The 22,071-nt window shown below is 36.7% G+C and overlaps 1 protein-coding gene across 1 annotated transcript in view; it reads left to right on the top strand.

Annotated features, from left to right (window-relative positions):
* LOC306853640 (alpha-1,3-mannosyl-glycoprotein 4-beta-N-acetylglucosaminyltransferase B) overlaps positions 1-21,649 on the top strand; it is a 128,632-nt gene extending 106,983 nt beyond the window's left edge. Inside the window, exons 9-15 of the mRNA XM_079391195.1 lie at positions 836-966; positions 2,667-2,774; positions 4,460-4,653; positions 7,618-7,696; positions 17,715-17,802; positions 18,812-18,924; positions 20,242-21,649. Of these exons, the coding sequence (XP_079247321.1) occupies positions 836-966; positions 2,667-2,774; positions 4,460-4,653; positions 7,618-7,696; positions 17,715-17,802; positions 18,812-18,924; positions 20,242-20,265 (737 nt within the window). The 3' untranslated portion in view covers positions 20,266-21,649. The remainder of the gene's footprint in view (positions 1-835; positions 967-2,666; positions 2,775-4,459; positions 4,654-7,617; positions 7,697-17,714; positions 17,803-18,811; positions 18,925-20,241) is intronic.
* The last annotated feature ends 422 nt before the right edge of the window (positions 21,650-22,071 follow it).

A 22,071-nucleotide genomic window follows, 5' to 3' on the forward strand; every position in this document is an offset into this window, starting at 1 on the left:
ACTTGGTTGTCTCTGCAAACTGCAATTCGAATAGAAAGTATTTTAACATTTAAAACTAAATTTACACACTTCACTTTCTGTTCTCTTTGGCACACTACAGACTCAGTGTAGTATATGGCTGTATGCCGTTTGGAACAGAACCATGTTTTCATGTCCATGAACACTGATCTGTGGGATGAAATGGATGGAAATGGAGGCCGTCAGATCAGAGCTGATGTGTTTTGACATCCGGAGAGGCAGGATGTTTCTGTGCGAGATGCTGTCCGGGTGCTTGATGTTGGACAGTAATTCATAATGCATAAAAAAACAGATGTCTCTTCTATTATAGATTACCAAAAATGAGCTGGTTTACTGACTGAGTGTTCGCCCTTAGCCAGCAGAAATGGCCACGTCAGTTCCACTGTGACCTAAACAGCTTTGAAAAACTTAATTAGAAGCCAATAAAAATGCTGCAATGGAGAAAAATAACATCCTTCCCCCTGAATCTGATCCAATTTCATTGTATGAATTGAATTAATCTCATGTTTTAAGAAAAATGTTGTAATTTACGCAGAACATCTAAAGTTACTTGCTGCACCACCTTTGTAAAAGAGCCTTGAATCGTTAACATGAACATGTAATTACTCTCAGAGCCCTATTTCCTTTTGATTTTATTCAATGTTTTTTGCCCTTCATCGTTCCTCCCCTGAGTTCCTTGTTTAAATGCTTGTTGAAAGTGTAAATCTGTACGAGTTTTGATTTTTCCCTCCCTCCCTCCCTCAGGGGTGAATGTGTTTCAGCTGATGTTATTAGTCTCATTTGGTTGATAGTCATGACTCTGCTTTGCTCGTTTCAGGTAAAATGTTCAAGTCATTAGACTTGCCGCTGATTGTGGAGTTTATGCTAATGTTCTACAAAGACAAGCCCATTGACTGGCTGTTGGACCACATCATGTGGGTGAAGGTGTGCAATCCAGAAAAAGATGCGGTAAGAATGATACAGTTTTGCTTTTCTATTATTACTATTATTATTATTATCATCATTATTATCATTATTTGTCTCACTTGTTTCACTCATTCAGTATATGAATCATTATCTTTGTGTCTGTCCTTAACATATGTGTAAAGATTTTAAAAAATGATTAGTCAAGCCATAGCTATGTGTTGTTATTGGCATTTCTCCTTGAGATATTAGCAAATATGCATATTATTTTTATTGCAACAATAATAGCTATACACAATCATGCCCTAAATTATAACTAATGTTTTTATTGTTTTAGCTGAATGTTATTTTTACTTAATCAAAATAACCCAAATGCAGTTTGAAAACTGGGTTTTGCAGTTTTTGAAAATGGTTAAAAACAGAGTTATCGGTTTTTCCAAATAAACTCTTCATCATCATCCTTTCAGGAGTGAACTCTACAAGAACAAGTAATGTGGTAACACTTTAGAATAGGGAACACACATTCACTATTAACTACGTCTTTTCCCTCAATAAATTCCTAATTTGCTGCTTAAGGTAGTACGGTAATTAGTAAAGTAGTTGTTAAATTTAGGGATTGGGTAGGACTAGGGATGTAGAATAAGGTCATGTAGAATAAGGCATTAATATGTGCTTAATTTGTACTAATAAATGGCTAATATTCTAGTAATATGCATGCTAATAAGCAATTAGTTAAGAGACCCTAAAATAAAGTGTTACCAGTAATGTCTCTTCTTTTTGTCATTTTATCTCATATTTATTAGGTTTGTTAGGAATGTTTGACCATTTTACTGTGATGTTTCAGTAGTAAACATACAGGAATATCAGCAATAAATGATCTTTCTAATGACTACCTTGTAGTATCATGACCTTGAGGGACGAGGCAAGTGTGTTTGACTGGACACTAAAACTGTCGACTATCTTCCAAAAAGGAAAACCCAATCACATTAAATCCAAAGAGTGCGAACCAAACAGAATGGAACAATTATTATATAGATAATTCATAATTTATTCACCATCATGTCACTCCAAACCCATAGGACTTTTGTTCATCTTTGAAACACAAATAAAGATATTTTAATGAAACCTGAGATATTTTTGCTTCTCAATTGAACATCCATTAATCCAAAACATTATCGTTTCAAAAAGTACAAAAAGACACTGTAAAATGAACCAAGTGTTCTGAAGAGAGACGGATAATCATCATTGATCATCACAAATAACTACATCAAATGCTGTGAGCACAAGTTTAAGTGTGCTTGCTTGATGCTTAAGATTTTATGTCTTTATGAACTTTTTGAAGCATGGTATAGCAGACTTGCAATGGAGGGACAGAAAAGGCTCAGGTTTAATTAAAATATCTTAATTTGTGTATTGAAGATGAATGAAACTCTTATGGGTTTGAAATGATGACAGAATGTTCATTTCTGTGTGAACTGAGGTGCTAGAAAATGCCAGAAACAGGTTTGTGCCGCGACAGACGATGATTCAGAGATCTTCTTTGCTGTGGTGCCTGAAAGGTGGTTTAATAAAAATGATCAGACATTGATGCATCTCCGGTTTCTAATATTTCTTTTTTAAATGCACTGTGTAAGTGGCCAGAATGATCATTGGATAATTAGTTTCTGATCGGAGACTTCTGTTTGTAGTAGTGTATGTGCAGTGTTTGTTATATAATATATCTAAAAGTTCTTTGTGTCCCACAGAAACATTGTGACAGGCAGAAAGCAAACCTACGCATCCGCTTTAAACCGTCTCTCTTCCAGCATGTTGGAACACACTCCTCCCTCGCTGGAAAGATCCAGAAACTCAAGGTGGTCTTTTTTTTTTAACCAAATATATTTATTTATGCATAAGATTTTCTTTTTTTTTATATGTGTGTGTAATAAATTTATACATTTGTAACCCTCTGGCAGAGTGGTCCGCCTCAGGACTGTGTTAATTTCTCTTCAGATTGTTCAAATTGCAAATAGCAGTACCCAGAAAGCAGCTGATAAGAGCTCATATCCTAATAAATCAGCATGTGTCCCTGCTCTGTCTTTATTCCCTCCAAATGAAGAGCGCTAGGAATTGCCATGGCGATGAGCGCTCGTATGACCCACCCGTTCTGTGTCGTATTGATTTTCATTCTCGCCTGCTGAATACATCTGACGGTCCATTTCCTGAGGGCCCTGCTCACTGCATTCTTCCCCCTACGTTTATCATAATGCCTGCCTCAATCACTGCTCTTATTCTTCCTCTCTAGTCATTCATTTCCTAGGCTTCTTTTATTTATGTTTTTTATATCCACCTTTGGCATGTTTTGGCACTGTAGTTTGTGGTTTGAAGTCATTGCACACTCTCCACAAAAATGGAGGCCTGGGTTCCTATGGACTCCAGTAAAGTTTGCAATTGTTATAGAAGCATAATTTTCCTGATATAATTTTGGCAATTCTTTAAGCGGATTGTTAAAAAACTAAATATTTTTATGTAAGTTTAAATATTTTAGTAATACTGTAGTGAAGCTACACTGTAAAAAAAATTCCGTAAAATTTACGGTAAAAAAGCGGCAGCTGTGGTTGCCGGAATTCTACCGTAAAAAATACGGTAACAACATTTTAGGTTTTACAGTTTTAACTTAAATTTACAGTTAAATACCGTAGTTTCATTAACTAATATAACTCATTTACACATTGCCTATTTGGATATTTGTATATTATTCTTTTATTATCTGTGTCCTGTCCTGTTGCTGTCTTTCTGTTGCACTGTGGAGCTTCTGTCACTACAACAAATTCCTCGTATGTGTAAACATACCTGGCCAATAAAGCTCATTCTGATTCTGATTAACAGATTTTAAAAATGCATTAGTAAATGTAGAAATTACCATTAACTAAGATTAATAAATGCTGTAGAAATATTGTTGACTTTTAGTTAACTAATGAAGTTCTTCAGTCTTCATATTACATTCCAGCAAAGATGACAAATACATTTATTAGCAATTGATGTCCTGTGGCAAAAAAAGAAAGTAAATGCTGTTCAGACCATACATGAAGTTATGATTTTGTTGTGGAATATGGAAGCACCAGTGATATAGTTGGTGGGTTAATTAGCTAAAGAAATGATCATGCTAGAGGAATGGCGAGAGAACTTTAAGTCTGGTCTTTTATTATCATCTCACTCTGAGCTTTTATAATGTTTCACATTTGTGTAATAAGGTGATTTGACCTCATTCAAATGTTGCAGTGTGGACGAGCAACTGTTGGAAACTGAAATGAAAACACCATATTTAGATTTACTGGACGTAGCCTGAAAATCTGGAACAATTAAATCTAACAATTAAAGGCATTTGAAAGGTAGTAAAATAAAAGGATGAAGGCATGAAAAATACATCAGAACATTTTAATGTAACTTTATATAACAAAAAATGGTTGAAATATTTAGTTTGAAAGGACCTAAAGTGCCTATATTTGAAGAAATACCCAAACACTGTTTATATAGTACTTCTGTTTTTTTTGGTCAGGATAAAGACTTCGGAAAGCAGACGTTGCATAAAGGTCACGCTAACCCGCTAGCTGAGGTCACCACCAGTCTGAAGACGTACCAGCATTTCACGCTGGAGAAGGCCTATCTGGGAGAGGATTTCTTCTGGGCGTTCACACCTGTGGCGGGAGACTTCATACGCATCCGCTTCTTCACACCTGTCCGAGTAGAGAGGTACACACAGACACAGATTCTCACGTAAAGCCTCAGGTTTCTCTGTGTTTCACCCTCATGAATGCCAAACAGTAGACTGAATGATTATGCTGTCCTTGAAGATGCCATCTTTTAGCCAAAAAGGCAGCATTGCATATGTCCTAGAATGCCTTGCAACGAGTTCACTTGAAAAATGTATCCAATTTAGTTCATTCAATATTTATCTTTCAAAAAGCATCAAAAACAGTCCAATTTAATCAGAAAATCTTTCCCGATATTTGTGTCTCCCTCCTGGAAAATCCATTTTAGGCTGATAACTGTGTTTTGGAAGATGGTAGATGGTTTCCAGCTGGTCTAAATATCATTAGCTGGTGGAAGGTGGCAGACGGGGATTTGTGAGTTTATAGAAAACTAATAAAGAATTATATTGAGGCTAAAATTAAAATAAATGGCACAGCACCATAATAATACCTTATTGATTTAATTAAATAACTGTAAAGTTACTGACAAGTTACCAATTCCAATACAACATGAGTAAAAGTCAGAGTATCTGATTTTAACAGTATTTAAGTATTTTACTCACATAAATATTGACTTGTAGAAGCACTAGTCCACAACTCCTCAACACCAATATTCATATCAAGTCAAATTAACTGGCCAAATCCTATTTGCACTGGACGTGCTGTTTCAGCCTCATCGCTGCAGTCGTGTCCTTTTATAAAACACCTGGCATTTAGCAACTAGCTGCTAATGCACTCACATTCATGTAAAGAGACAAGTTGACAAGTTTGGGTGTGAAGGGTAAGGGAAAAATTAACAAGATCTAGTACCGCCAATAAAATGCTGTAGAAAAAGTTAGGTGCCATCCGAAATGTAGTGGAGTAAAGAGTACATACGACATACTTAAAATGTAGTCAGGTAGAGAGGAAAAGTTGCTAATATCTTTGATACTCAGCCACTATCACAACTAATAAATCAATTATTTGTGTACCTGCATGTCACGTGACCATTAACAACATCACAGAAATGTGTTGTTAAATAATTGGAATATTAACCTAAAATCTCAGAGGTAAATATTTTACACCTAATGAATGATGAACAAGTTTGGGTGTCAGTTATTTGAGGTTATTACGAGCTTTTATTGCCCTACCTTGAAAGGTTGCTGCTGATGAATGAAGTAGAAAGCATGCTGTCCGTTGTGTGATAGAGCTCGTCTCGCTGACTCATACCAGCTGGATAATGCATCAATCATCATGAGGCACAGTCATCCGTACATTTTTAACCCTAATGGAAAGTCCATGCATATTTCAGGCTTAATTGAGAGCTAATAGTGCTCAGTGTGAATGAGAGCATTTGACGATCGCTCAGTAGCTCTCTTCATGCTACAGGAGTCACAGTTTAACAAGCGCAGGTGTCCTTTTGCACTGTACACGGCTCTACACGTGTGATTATTATAGAGAGAAATCCGCCCCGTGTCTGTGATTGCGCATGTTACAGTGATCCATAGAGGAGGAAGAAAATAGATTTTGGACACTTAAATATGTATGACAGTCATTGCATTAGATGACATTTTATCAGGTGTCATCTGTGCTCAAAAGGAGTTTTCTCAGAACTCATTATTTGAACTCTATTTGTAGACACTTAATCAGCCAGTGTTTCATTGATTTTACTGCAGAATAAAGATACTGCACTAAGGTTTCACAACCACAAAGTGTCACAAATTTATACGCAACATCTGTTGGTTTATTATTTCAAACGTAACAAACTTCTATGATTTATTTATGTATTTATTGAAAAGTATGTTTGTCATTCTTTAAATTGCCACTTCAATTGATATTTTATATAATGCAAACACATTTTTTTGACTTTTTTGACTTGAAATGTGACTTTTTTTAGTGTGACACTAAGTGTGGGCGGAGTAAGAATTTTTTTAAGATATTATTGATTTTATTTAGCAAGAATGCATTTAATTGATCAAAAGTGACAAAGGCATTTATAATGCTACAAGCTTTCTGTTTCAAGTAATTGTTGTTCTTCTGAACTTTCTATTAATCTAAGAATACTTTAAAAAGTGATGGTTTCCACATTGATAATAATATAAAATAAAAATGCTTCTTAAGCAGCAAATCATCATTTGTGACCCTGGAGCACAAAACCAGTCATAAGTAGCATATTTGTAGCAATAGCCAAAAATACATTGTATGGGTCAAAATCATAGATTTTTCTTTTATGCCAAACATCATTAGGATATTAAGTAAAGATCATGTTCCGTGAAGATATTTTGTAAATTTACTACAGTAAATATATCAAAACTTTCTCATTTTTGATTAGAAATATGCATTGCTAAGAACTTCATTTGAACAACTTTAAAGGTGATTTTCTCAATATTTAGATTTTTTTTGCACCCTCAGATTCCAGATTATCAAATAGTTGTATCTCATCCAAATATTGTCCTATCCTAACAAACCATACATCAATGGAAAGCTTTTTTATTCATCTTTCAGATATTTATTTTTGCAAAATTGACACTTAAGACTGGTTTTATTTTCCAGGGTCTCATATTAGAATGTTTTCTGAAGCGTGGTGTGACCCTAAAGCCTGGAGTAAAATTCAGCTTCGCATCACAGGAATAAATTACATTTTAAAATATATTATAACAGAAAAGAGGCATTTTAAATTTCAATGTATTTTTTAATATTACTGATTTTGCTATATTTTTTATTAAATAAATTGAACGCAAGAGGCCTCTTTCAAAAACTTGAAAAAATCTTACCAGCCCCAGACTTTTGAACGGTAGTGTAAATATCAAAATACTTTTTGGGGCCACTGTGCGCTGCAGGGTCTATAAATAAACTACATGATAAGATGATATATGAGGAAACATATGCAGTACAGTTCTTTTGCATTGTACTCCTTAAGGAATTATAAGTTTGATCGTTTGGATGATATGTGTGTGTGTGTGTGTGTGTGTGTGTGTGTCTGTAGGTATTTCTTCCGCAGTGGAAACATCGAGCACCCAGGAGACAAGCTCTTCAACACTACAGTGGAAGTTCTTCCTTTTGACGTGAGTCTCTGTCATTGTGTGCAGATGAATAGTAGCAGTGTGTTTGTTGAAGGATCGCTGCGGTTTGATTGTGTGTTTTCCTCTGGGCAGGAGGAGACTGCTTTACTGCAGCCTCTATAAACACCCCACAGATCTGTGCTGAAACACTGTCTCAGCAAGCTCAAGACTTCAGTCAGAGTTGAAAATATAATGCCGTCACAAACACTTTTTGGCATGGTTCCTGTTTGAGCAGATGTCAAGAGCAGAATTTATCGTAGTTGGATTAGACACTATTTAAATGTGCAACATCACTATTATTATCCTTGCCCGTACTTTGAGTTAAGGGTTTGTTCAAATGCCACATGACAGACATGACTGATAGCTCAAATCATGTCTGCGGGTGAAAGACATCCTTGCAACCACCGAGAGCGAGAGAGATTTTTAAAGGTCCAATTTCCTCTTGCAAAGTTCTTCTTATAGCTCTTTGCTCAAGAGTGAACAGAATGTAGAAAAAGTAGAGCAATTACTAACTATTTCTATTTCAAATAAATGCTGTCTATTCAGCAAAAAAGTATCTCAGTTTCCCCAAAAATATTAAGCAAATATTATGTAATTATCATGGACCAGTGACAGTTCTGAGGTGTTTAATAGGTGGTGTAAAGTTTTCTGGAAAGTTCACATTCTGAAACAAACTCCAAACTAACTTTGTTTTGGCCAAATTTAATTTGAATGTATATCAAGGCCTCAAGGCACCTCAAAATGCATTGAAAAAGTAAGTCCAAGATGCTGGATGTTGGAGTCATGTTGATTAAAAATTTAATACAATAACTTGTATTTAATTCAGTAGTGAAAAAGAATCTACAAAATTAAATCAGTGTGATTGGAAATGGATTTTTTTTTTACCCAGTTTGTATGTGTGCTTATTACAATGTTGCATCATTAGCTTAGCAACACGCTAATATCAGATTCTGTTGAAACAATAGCAAGCGCTGTAAACCATTTAGAATCAGGTCCGGTGACATTAGTAAAATTTCAGTGACATTAGTTCAAGCACTACCAACTTGAACATAAGCAAAATCTGCATGGGTAACTTTTTCATGTGAAACTCCCAGTCGCATGGATTCTTATTAAAATGACTGGATTTTGCCCATTAAATTTTGCTAGGTAGCCTGTAGAAGGCCTTTTTCTATGTAGGCACTAGTTGAGCAGTTTTACCCAGAGATGAGTCAGGATGGTTGATGGTCATCTAGGTATCCAAAGAATTATTAGTGTTAGTGAGTAGCTAAAAAAGTAGCTTTATTTTTTTCTTGCTTCAAAGGAGATGCAGTTTCTCAGAGAACCTCTTTCGCCGCCTACAGCAGTACATTTCCAGACAATTACTGTCAGACTTGAAATCACCTGCTGTGATCAATGTTCCTGCTATTATGCATGATTCGTAGGCCTCTGTTTGTTTGTAAGGACTAGATTAGTGTAACAGCAGATAGTAGTATTACACAGCTCTCTGGAATACCTGATTCTGATTGGTCAGTCATGGCCTTCTGTAGTCAAGTCACCTTTATTTATATAGCGCTTTTAACAATACAGATTGTGTCAAATTGGAGGATAGAGTGTCAGTAATGTATAATAATAAGACTAAAAACTCGATTTTCAGTTAAAGGCATTTCATTATTGAATTCAGTGATGTCATTGTCTAGCTCAGTTTAGTTTAAATAGTATCTGTGAAATCAAATTGATGATAATCGCTAGAAATCAAGTGTTCTGAGCAAGCCAGAGGCGACAGCGGCAAGGAACCCAAACTCCCTCTGTGACAGAATGGAGAAAAAAACCTTGGGAGAAACCAGGCTCAGTCGGGGGGCAGTTCTCCTCTGGCCAGGATATTATTGTTTATTTATTGTTTTAATTAAAATTTCAAATGTATAAATGTATTATATTTATATTTTTATATTGTTGCAATTTCTAACAATAATAGTATTATGTAGTTAGGTATTTTATTATATTTTTAGATATTTTCTTTTATTTTTAGTTTTATTGTATTTTTAGTTGAGGTCTTCACTGGGGATATGTCCCTGGTGCTCATCCAGGTGTCTGGCCTCCGCCGATGATCAGGGCTGCAGACATCATCTCCCGGCGCCGATCCACCATCTGATCCGGACTGAGAAATAGCATAAGAAAGAAACAGACAAATATTAGCGTAGATGCCATTCTTCTTACGATGTAACGAGTACATTGTGTGTTATGGGGGGTGTTCCCGGTTCCAGTTGATCTAATTAATGCAGCCTAACAATCCTTTAACGGATTTGAATAATAGAAGTGTAGTAGTAGTGTGTTATGTGTAAGCCAGGTTAAAGAAATGTAGAAATGTGTCTAGATTTAAACTGACAGAGTGTGTCTGCCTCCCAAACAGTGTTAGGTAGATTGTTCCAGAGTTTGGGTGCTAAATAGGAAAAGGATCTGCCGCCCGCAGTCGATTTTGATATTCTAGGTATTATCAAACGGCCAGAGCTTTGAGAACGCAGCAGACGTGGAGGACTATAATGTGATAAGAGCTCGCTCAAGTACTGAGGAGCTAAGCCATTCAGGGCTTTATAAGTAATTAACAAGATTTTAAAATCTATACGATGTTTGATAGGGAGCCAGTGCAGTGTTGACAGAACCGGGCTAATATGGTCATACTTCCTGGTTCTAGTAAGAACTCTAGCTGCTGCATTTTGGACCAACTGTAATTTGTTGATCAAGCGTGCAGAACAACCACCCAATAAAGCTTTACAATAGTCTAACCTTGAGGTCATAAACGCATGAATTAGTATTTCTGCATGTGACGTTGAGAGCATAGGTCGCAATTTAGATATGTTTTTGAGATGGAAAAACACAGTTTTACAGATGCTAGACACATGGCTTTCAAATGAAAGATTGCTATCAAACAGCACACCTAGGTTCCTAACTGATGAAGAAGAAATGACAGAGCAGCAGTCAAGTGTTAGATAGTGTTCTAGGTTATTACATGTGGGGTTTTTAGGTCTGAAACACCTCTGTTTTTTCAGAATTTAGCAGTAAGTTACTCGCCATCCAGTTTTATATCGACTATGCATTCCGTTAGTTTCTCAATTTGGTGTGTTTCACCGGGTAGTGAAGAAATATAGAGCGGAGTATCATCAACATAACAGTGAAAGCTAACACCATGTCTCCTGATAATATCTCCCAAGGGTAACATGTAAAGCATGAAAAGTAACGGCCCTAGTACTGAGCCTTGAGGTACTCCATACTGCACTTGTGATCGATATGATACTTCTTCATTCACTGCTACAAACTGATCGCATTCAGATAAGTACGATTCAAACTATGCTAAGGCACTTCCACTAATGCCAACAAAGTGTTCTAGTCTATTCAAAAGAATGTTGTGGTCGATAGTGTCGAACGCAGCGCTAAGATCCAGTAGAACTAATAAAGAAATACAACCACGATCAGATGATAGAAGCAGGTCATTTGTAACTCTAATGAGAGCAGTCTCAGTACTATGATGCGGTCTAAATCCTGACTGGAATTCCTCACAGATACCATTTTTCTCTAAGAAGGAATATAATTGTGAGGATACTACCTTTTCTAGTATCTTTGACAGAAAAGGGAGATTTGAGATCGGTCTGTAATTAACTAGATCTTTGTAGTCTGATACTTTTGAACAATGAAGCTAAACTGTATAATGTGTGTCAATTTTGACCTTGAATTCACAAAAATGATATAAACATAAGTAGGCCTGTCACAATTGATTGATCATGGTTATTTGATCTAATTGCAATTATTTGAATTAACCACAATCAATAATAAGGGCTCGTGTCACATTTTGCTGTGTGGTAAGGAGAAGTAGAGGAGTCATGATCTGACAGGAAGTCATATTTTGGCACCACATCAATTGATGTCTCCAAATGATCCTGACAGGCTCAGCACAATCGGTTGCGTTGCGAGTCAGTGTGGAAGAACTTGACTGGTCTGTAGAAAGCCAAGTTCAATCCCAGTTGAACACTTTGCATGCAGACCTTGAGCCGAAAACTCATCACCAAACACCGATGACTTGTAAATATTGGTACAGTCATTTTAGACACTTCCAAAACTGTTGCAACAGAGATAAAAAAAATAAAAAATTAAATACATGAATTATGTTTCTATATTTGTTGCCACAGTTTTGTTAGTGCCTTTTCTGTTCTAAAGAAGGGGTGTCCCAATACTTATGTCCATATAGTGTATGTACAAGTCATTGGTGTTCAGTGTTGGAGAGTAACTAGTTACATGTAATAAAGTTACGTAATTTAATTACAAAATAAATGTAACTGTTACAATTACTGAGGGAAAAAGTATAATTAAACTACAGTTATTTATGAAAATGTTAATAAGTACAAAATGGTTACATCTGAATATTTTCACACACACACACACACACACACACACACACACACTCATCTCTGTATAGCTATCTTTGTGAGGACAGACGTTGCCACAATGCAATCTCTAGCTCCTTACCCTAACCCTACCCATCAGAACTAAGTGCCTCACCCAAACCCCTACCCTAAACCTACCCTTTACCCAATTATAACCTGATCCATAAAACCAAGTCTTGACCCTCAAACGGGCCTTTAAATGGGTCTCAGAAAGTGAGGACTGGCCAAAATGTCCTCACTTTACAAGACTGTCCTCCCTCCGATGGTCTAAAACTCAAACCAGCCCTCACAAAGATAGCTGCACAATTGCGTGCACACACACACACACACACACACACACAGATTTAATTGATTTCTTTCCCAAATTGCATTGCCTGCTCTAAAGTCAGACAGTAATCAGTGTTGAGTGCTACTGTAAGGTTAACCCTGCGTGCCTGGTTTAAATGTTTGAAAATGAGTAACAGTTTAAAACATTCATTAGAAGTTTAGAAAAGTAATCAAAAGTGATCAACTGTAATCGGTTATAGTACTTTAATGAAGTAATTGAAAAGTTACAATACTTATTACATTTTAGATTGGGTAACTTGTAATTTGTAACCTATTACATTTTCAAAGTAACCTTCCCAACACTATTAGTGTTTGGTGATGAGTTTTTGGCTCAAGGTCTGCATTTAAAGTCACACCAGAGGTGTCCAGCTAGGTTTCTGCAGACCAGTCAAGTTCTTCCACACTGGTTCAATCAATCATTTCTTTTTGAACCGTGTCTTATACAGAGAGACGCTGTCATGTTAGAATAGAAAAGAGTCCTCATTATATGCTTTAATATTAAGATTTGTACTCATGGAAATTACTAAAGTAGTCAAACGTGTTCATTAGAAGGGGGTGACCCAATACTTTTGTCCATTATACTGTGTATATATAATAACATATAATAAATATAACAAATAATATAATATAACAACTTAAACTAAAATTTATATAAAATGAATAAAACTATATAGACTATAAAAACAACAAAGACTAATAAAAATGTTGGAATAAAATTACTAAAACTTTAACAAACAAAAAAAATGAAAGCAATAAATATAAAAAAAATCTAAATTATTTCAAAATATTAACAAAAACTGTAATTTTATCTCAATGATACTAAAATAACATTGCTGTGAAGACAGAAAGAATATAAACTGCTGTAAAATACAATCAAAAATCTTCCTTGAAAAAGGCTAAATTAAATGTAAAGGTTTGCTGTGGGTGTGAATGTAAAGTGGACCGAGATTCAGAAGTGCTGCAGGTATTGTGAAGAAACAAGCGCGGACAACAGCGAAAATGGCAGATCATGGAAATAAGTGTTATGTTCCAGGCTGTGCAGGGGATGTGAAATGCAGGGATGGATTGGTGTCTGTATTCAGAAAGGCACGGAGAGCAAATAACGCATTTAATAAAATAACGTGAGCCACTAAAGGGACATGGTTAGCTGCTAGCGGTATCCTGTTACATTACAGTATATAAGATTTCACTTACCACATAAACAAGGAGTAAGGAGAGATGACTGAGGACGATGGCGAATGATTTATAGATCCTGAGCACCACTGAAAAGCATCTGATCTTGTAAAATGTGTGGTAAGCACTGCCACTCCATAGTATAAACAGAGTTTGTGCGATCGCGAATCGCGAAAGTGAAAGTATGGTCGAAAGTGATCGTGCATTTGAAAGCAGCTTCAATACCCCGCATATTAATAGCGGCTCCCTGATGCCCGCATTTTATATGCAGTATAATTACCCAACGATATAACTGTGAGAGAAAGTACTGAAATATATATTTTCCTCCCTGTAATTCCTTCCTGCTGTGTGAGCTACTGAAATGAGCCGCACTGTGAAACAGCCAATAAGAGCAGAGCTCAACATTGAGCAGCACTGTGAAACAGCCAATCAGAGCAGAGCTCAACATTATTATTCATGACCCTTCCAAATGATGTAATAACAGACCATTTCATTGTAGGGACAAACCGTTTTTGTTATTTTTTGTTTTTTTGCCCTTACCTAAGCCATATACCTTCTGTGTAGATATCAGAGAACAATTTAAAATATTGTATCAATGCATTCTATGGCACCTTTAAAGAAAATCTCATGAGCCTAATTATATGTTTCCAATAAAATATAGTTTTTTTTTTATAAATAGGCTTACAATGTAAATTGTTAATCATAAATCACACATTTTTTGTGCATGAAAAATTTATTGACAGCACAGAATTCATGATCACAACAGGCCTAAACATAAGTGACAGGAGACCAAAGTCTTGTCAAAAACTATTTTGACTGGAGAAGGGAGTCATAAGGACTGACTGGCTTCATTTTCTCTCGGTGCAGTTGACTGTATCGCGCCATCACAAACTTGACGGCATCAGACAGTGAGAGTTCAGGGGAAGTAGGAGGAAAGCAAAGCAGTGGAGATAAAGATATACTTCTGTTTTATGAGCTAATGGAACTGTACTGACACACGGTAATAAAATGTGACCTACTGTGTGTGTGGTCTGCGTGAAGGAAATATTTTCTCCCGAGGGAGAGGAGATGAGGGGCGGCACTGTGATTTAAGATTACAGCCGGAAACGAACGTTCACCGCAAGATTAATAGTGGGATTTTCTAAGAGCGAGAGCCTGTCGCCCTCTAATATCTCTCGTCTTCTCACTGCTTTTTGCTTCTCCTCCGTGCTGCCGGGTAGTTATATCTCTCTTTTCTCCTCATTTCCTTCTTTGCAAAGCTCCCTTTTGGGACATTTATGGAATTCTGCCATATATAGGAAATTAGCAGGGAATGCCCTGGAGGAAAGAGTATTTGTGGTCTGTTTTATGCTGTTAATGCAGTTTGGGGGAATTAGAGCGACGCTCTGCAGGGGTTTTGAACATATTTGTCTTCTCTTGGGTCATATCACTGAGTTTCGGTCCAAGAAGAAGCCTCATGAGACCCGTTTCAGAAGTTATAGTTGCCAGGGATGCAGACACAATATGTACACCTGATATCTAGTGCTGCTTGCTTACACGGGAACAACTGATACTGTGCTGTGAGCGGCGCTTCAGAGCTTCATCCCTGTAAATGTCAGCTTGTGGCTACAGTCTCCCTGCGTCAGTTCTCTTTAATGCTTCTTTCACGCTTTAATTATTTTTGCTGTCATTTTTTATTTTATCTTGACAGAAAGGCTGAAACACATATTGGTTCAGTATATCTCTTTCAGAAGATTCTCTGCCAAACTGAAATTTTTAATAATGGAATATGGTCTCTGATCTCACGAAACGGTTCCACTCGCTTTCATAAACTGTTCATTCATATAGAGAAATTGCATGCAACAGAATAAAAGGCACATTTTTTCACACAGAACAACTCGATGCCCAGACTAGATTTGTACATTTGATGAAGAAAAGAGTTGTCCATGCAAAACTTGTGGTTACAGTTTTAAAGTGCTGTGGGTGGTTGACAGAGCATTACTAGGATGTTCTGGGTAGCTGCTAGATGGTCTCTTACTTGCCCAAGTCAACCTTTAGAGAGTTCACCCTTAAGACTCTCTGATAATCTGCTTTCTGGATATGGCTGGGGTCCCTCCTTCAATATAAAGGTGCTTCACGATGCCACAGAAGAACCTTTTTGTCTAAATGGTTCCATAAAGAACCTTTAACATCTGAAGAACCTTTCTGTTTCATGAAAGGTTCTTTGTGGCAAAAGAAGGTTCTTCAGATGATAAAAACGTAAGAAAGAGATGGTTCTTTAAAAACCCTTTGACTGACTGGTTCTTTGTGGAACCAAAAATGGTTCTTCTGTGGCATTGCTGTGAAGAACTTTTTAAGCACCTTTATTTTTAAGAGTGTATGGGAATGTTTCTTTTAAAAAAATTACACAATTCAATTCCATAAATAACTATAGACCTTAAAGCTGTTTATGCTGCATGGCTTAATGCACAGATCCAAATGACCATATAAGACTCGATTCATATCTGATTTCTGTTTAAATTATTCTCTGCCAAAACTAGAATGATTCTGTTTGTGGTCACTTTCAGCAATAAAATTGACCCTCGGGTTTTTAATAGCTATATATAAAAAAATTAGTTCAATTCCAGAATAAAAATTTCCTGCTAATTTACTCCTATGTCATCCAAGATGTTCATGTCTTTGTTTCTTTAGTCGAAAAAGGTATTAGGGTTTTTGAGGAAAACATTCCAGGATTTTTCTCCATGTAGTGGACTTCAATGGCAGCCAATGAGTTGAAGGTCCAAATTGCAGTTTTAATGCAGCTTGAAAGGGCTCTAAAAAGCAACACTCATATACCTTTTAACCACAAGTGCTCATCTTGCAACCTACGTAGGCACGTTGGAAAAGTCATACGTAATGTAGGCTGAAGTACCAACCCAGTGTTTACAAAGCAAACGTGCAAAGAAAGTCAAACGCCCTTTACAAAAAAGGTAAAACAGCGATGACGAACGATTTTGAAGTTGGAGGAGAAAATGAGATGGAGTTTTTCACACTACCCTAGCTTTTTGAACCGAGGTACACAGACGAAGAGCTAACCACGCGTGACCTTTCCAACAAGACTATGTAATGCATGAGGTCGAGCTAGTGCATGACGAGCATTTGTGGTTAAAAAGTATATCAATCCAATTTTTTTTTTTTTTTTTTTTAAGAAAGTGGCCAATTGTTTGGCTAGATAAGAAACTTATTCTTTGGCTGGGATCGTGTAGAGCTCTTTCAAGCTGCATTAAAACTGCAATTTGGACCTTCAACCCAATGAGCACCATTGAAGTATATATATGGAGAAAAATCCTGGAATGTTTTCCTGAAAAAACTTAATTTCTTTACGAATGAAGAAACAAAGACATGAACATCTTGGATGACATGAGGGTGAGTAAATGATCAGGAAATGTTTATTTTGGAAGTGAACTAATTCTTTAAATGTGATTATTCCACTTATATCATGATCACTTGCCAACTTGGACAAGTTAAAGATGTCATTGATGTTAAAAATGTGCAAAACGTGTGTGTGTGTGTGTGTGTGTGTGTGTGAGAAATACCAAAGTTTAACTGTCATGTTATCACATTTGTGCTGAAAAATATACTTTCAGTAGCAAAACTGAATTTTAGTTATAATTTCACAGGGCAGCAGCTCAGTTTTTTGCCTATATTAAGTTTTCACCTCAAAAGAAGCTGTGAGTTCGTGCAAGCTTCATAATGCACCATTAAGAAAAGATTTCTTTGTGGATAAATGTGTTGCCCTCACCTTGTGATTAGATGATAACTTATCTAACACACATTTTCACAGCATGTAATATGCTCTAATATATAAAAAAATAATGGCAAACAAAATCTTATAATACAGATATCATTTTAAAAAACACTTTATGTCTGTTGATTTATAGGTTTTTACAGTAAAATTGGATTCCGGGCTAATCAGGTGATACATTGATAAAGTTCTGCTATTTTGGACTGTGGTTATTAAGGACTTGTATAACGTGCATGTACTCCAGGCTTGTTAAACAGGGAGCGTGTGTGTTTTTCTGGCTGAAGAACAGCTGTGATGAGAGGGTTATGCACAGAAACACTCCGACCCTTTTGTCCCTCTTTATCAGAATATTCAGTCGGAGAAAGAAGCGCTGAAGGAGGGGAGAGAGAAGACACCGAAGTACCAGCGCACAGAAGACGGCTTTATCAGAATAGGTGAGCCGAAACATACACACTAAATATAGCAGCATGATTCAGCCCATAAACAACACTGATGCTCGTATGAAGCACGCTCTGGCCTAATAACATAAAGCTGTTTTTTTTCTCTCAGAAAGAAACAATGCTTCTGAATTTTTGATGCACAGATTCACTGGTTATGAATGACTGTTGTCAGCGTGTTGGATTTTTTTCTCTGATGATATAGTTAAACACCTGTCTTGTTTCACCATCTTTAACCCATTTTGTGATATAAATGATATTGATGCAATATCATATGGCCATATTAAAAGCCTCCACAGTGACATTCTCCTGAGAGAGCGCCAGTGCCGCCCACTTCTGAAGCTGTTACACAAGGAGAATTCAGATATTTGTGTGAATCATTCACTGCTTTCTGTCTTTCTCTCTTACTTTCTTGAGCTTGCACTCCAAATCCAATGGGAAAATCCTACAAAAACTAGCTTTTGAAATGTCTAAAGTCTTTTTGCGTGTGCCATATCTCGTCTGTTTTCTCTCTCGCTCTCTCATATAGAGGGTTTTCTCATTATTATGTATGGCTGTCTGTCTGATTACTGTGCCTCAGGGTTTATTGAAGCCCGTCGCTCATGACAGAGCGTTAGATATCCCCTCGGTCATTAATATAATCCAGACAGATGCTTTTGAGTACTGCGGGAACATGGACGAGCAGAAAATGTGTATAAGTCATTCAAAATATTTATTATTTTGTCCTGTTCTCCTGTATGTTGGTTTATTTAATGTGCTTTGTGTGTAGTTTGATGAGACATTTCACACAAAAATATGAATTACAGGACTTGCTCACAATGAGAGTGATAACCTATTAGTGGTATGTTTTTCTACTGAATGAATTAAAATGTGAAGATTTGGCTCGATCTGCCTCAGCCTTCTACTCCCCACATCTCAAAAGACTTATGCGAATGTGTGTGAAGAGCTTGTGAACTGAAGATGTAGCGTCCAGCCTCTGACGGTGTGTGTTGGTGTCGTCCCTCAGGGAAGTTTGAGAACGGGATCGCCGAGGGGGAGGTGGACGCTTCCTTCGGCCCGCTGGAGGCTCTGCGGCTCTCAGTCCTGACTGACTCTCCTGTGTGGGTCATTCTCAGCGAGGTACGGCACAACACATGCGTTCACCATCTGTTCCTCATTCAGATGGACTTACACCTAGCAGCCAACCCAACATACATACTGTGTGTGTACTTGTTTATGCTACATCGTGGACCAAATGTCCCCACAAGGGTAGTAAACCGAACATTTGTGACATAGTGGGGACCAGCCTGCGGTTCCCACGAGGGAAAAAAATATTAAAAATGGTAAATGATGTTTATCTGCAAGTGTAACATTGCAAACAGGTTTTCTGTAAGGGGTAGGGTTAGGGTTAGGGGATAAAAAATACCATTTGGTCAGTATAAAAGTAACAAGTCTATGGAAAATCCCCATAATTCACAGAAACAAACGTGTGTTTGTGTACACACACACACACACACACACACACACACATATATATATATATATATATATATATATATATATATATATATATATATATATATATATATATATATATATATATATACAGTATGCACATTACCCAGTCCATATCAGTATAGATATCCAGCCTATTTTTCCCCATTGAGGTCTGATGTTTTCAAAGTGTTTCTTTAAAAAAAAAAATTAGCAGTGTGTATACCTATATATTTTGTTGTTGTTGCTTATTTTACCAGATAAATTTGTTAAAAAGGCAAAAATATTTCCAACAAACAAAAAAACTGTATTTTAATTTATTTTATATTAATTGACAATTTTGTCAATTTTGAAAACGGTTGTGCTGCTTTATATTTTTTTGTGGAAACTGTAATTTATATATACTGTACATATACATTACTGTGCAAAAGTCTTTCGTTATCTATCCAGTTATCTCTATCTGTCTATTTCTAAGACACTGAAGAAACTTTCCTGCAAAGCTACCTGAAAAATAAGTGTACCTAGGAAAAAAGCTGTTTTACATGCAAAGGGTGCATGGTCACACAAAATGTTGATTTGATTTAGTTAATAGAAGTTAATTGATAAATAAAATCTATTTATAACACAATGTTTGAAAACATCCTCACCTAAAACACTTTTCACAGTACTGTAGCTTTGCAGTAAGGTTTCTTCAGGTGTCTTGGAGACGCTGGCCACAGTTCTTCTGTAGTTTTTTCTGATTCTTCATGTCATTCCAGACAGACTGGATAACGTTGAGATCTCAGATCTCTTCAGACTCCTTGTGCATACACAAATCTCCCTGGATTATAACAGTTAATGGCAAAAGGAATGTTTGGAAATGCTGACACACTACAGCAAAAGATAGAAATTGCACAGTACTGAATAGAATAGTTTTTGTCATGTCGTTTGTGAACAGATCATTACAGCCTTTTCTCTCAACAGATTTTTATCAAGAAAGCAGAGTGACTGATGTTCAGCGATACCTCATGACTTCACCGGGTCTCTGGTGCAGGATGGAGTCTGCTCAGCACCTCCACATGAGCTCTTCACACGAGTTTCTTTAGCTTGGTCCCATAGCACCAACTGCTGGCGACAAGCTGTTCAAGCAGGGTAGAGAACGCCAGGCGAGCGCTCCATCAAAGACACACAGCTCGAGCTGTCAGATGTGCCGCAGTAGCTGGCAGACGACTGATGACGCTGTATTTTGTAAACTGTATTTATATGTATATATGCCCACGGTTGAGTTTCTGTAATTACACTGGTCTGTTGTCAAGGGCTTCCTGAACGGTCTCGCCCGTTTCACGATGCACTTTGACATTCAACAAATGCTGCTTTTGGAACGGAAGACTCTTCTTAATTTCCTACTCGAGATTCGATTTTCAAAGTTCAATTTGTGTTGTTAATTAGTTGACCAATGATTCTGTTTAGGTTACTCCAAATGGTGTGTATTTATGGTATTTATGATGATACATTAAGAGCACACACACAGGCATTTGGCCGTGCTAGATATGTGTTTGTTCGTGCACAGGCCTAGCGTGTGTTTCCAAAGTCAGTTCAAAAGATGCATTATAATGAAAGAGTAACGTTTCTTGTAACTAGAGTATGCTGCAAAACGGTTTCTTCTAAAAACTGGACTTTTCTTGATATAATTCAAATGAAATCAATCAGAATAAAAAAGGAAGGGAAGCCTTTTTACATTTTTTTATGATTCTTTTTTGCTTTCCAGTAACATGTTATTTCTTGCTATGTTGTTTTTCCTCTTCCTGCCTTAATGTGACGCAGTAGCATGCTGATGTGGCGGTATTTTACAATAGAGCCGGTAGGATAACAACACAATCAGATCATAGACCAAAAACCTGCCAGAGACATGTACAACTGTGGCTTGAAATCTGTATAGCTCAGTGTGAATCAGTGCACTGGTATTTAGATGCTCTGTTTGCTCTCTGATAATAATTCATATTTATCAGATGCTACTTAAATTGTCAAGGGTCCTAATATTTTTTTCATGCCTTAAAATGATACACCAATGATTTCAGTATCATAATACAACACTGATGGTTACAGGGAAAATGAGCGATCAGCACATTTGACAAGATCTTGAGCTAGAGCGAAGTAATCTTCGAAGAAAGAAAAAGAGAAAGTTTGTGCAGAAAGATAACACCATCTGGCCTACAACAACACTGATGTTGTTTTCGAGGAGAGTCACTTCCCCCGCACAGGTCGAGGAGAAATACAGCGCCATCAACTTTCACTATCCCTTCATTGTTTTCAGCCCAAATGAACTCAAATGAAAATGTAATGCTCCTGTCAAACAGTTTGAATAAAGACAAAGTCCAAACTTGACTTGTTTAGATGTTATGTTATGTAAAGTATTGTTTTTATACTATCTTCAAAGTTGTGAGCATGATTATAAATTCAAAAATCAAAAGATATATCATTCTACTATGTTCCACCCTTATGGCAGCTTTTTATTTCTAAGAATATAGTCTATATATTTATAACAAGTGCCTTTGACTTTACCCACCCCATTTCTGATGACAATTTTTGCCATGTTTTTATTATTTTGAATAATATTCAGTTCTATCCAGTGAATAAATACATCAGTCTTCAGCATTATTTATGAGGTCATGAAGACCCCTTGGGGGTGTCTTTATAAGCAAGTTTAATAGTAAGAAGGTTAAGGAGTTAACCGGCCCTTGACAGCTGCTCTACCTGTCTCACTGCCCCGGTCAGCTGATGTAAACGAGATGAAGCCCACCTGAAAAAGATCAG

The sequence above is a fragment of the Barbus barbus genome, assembly GCF_936440315.1.
Source record: "Barbus barbus genome assembly, chromosome: 33".
Lineage (NCBI taxonomy): Eukaryota > Metazoa > Chordata > Actinopteri > Cypriniformes > Cyprinidae > Barbus > Barbus barbus.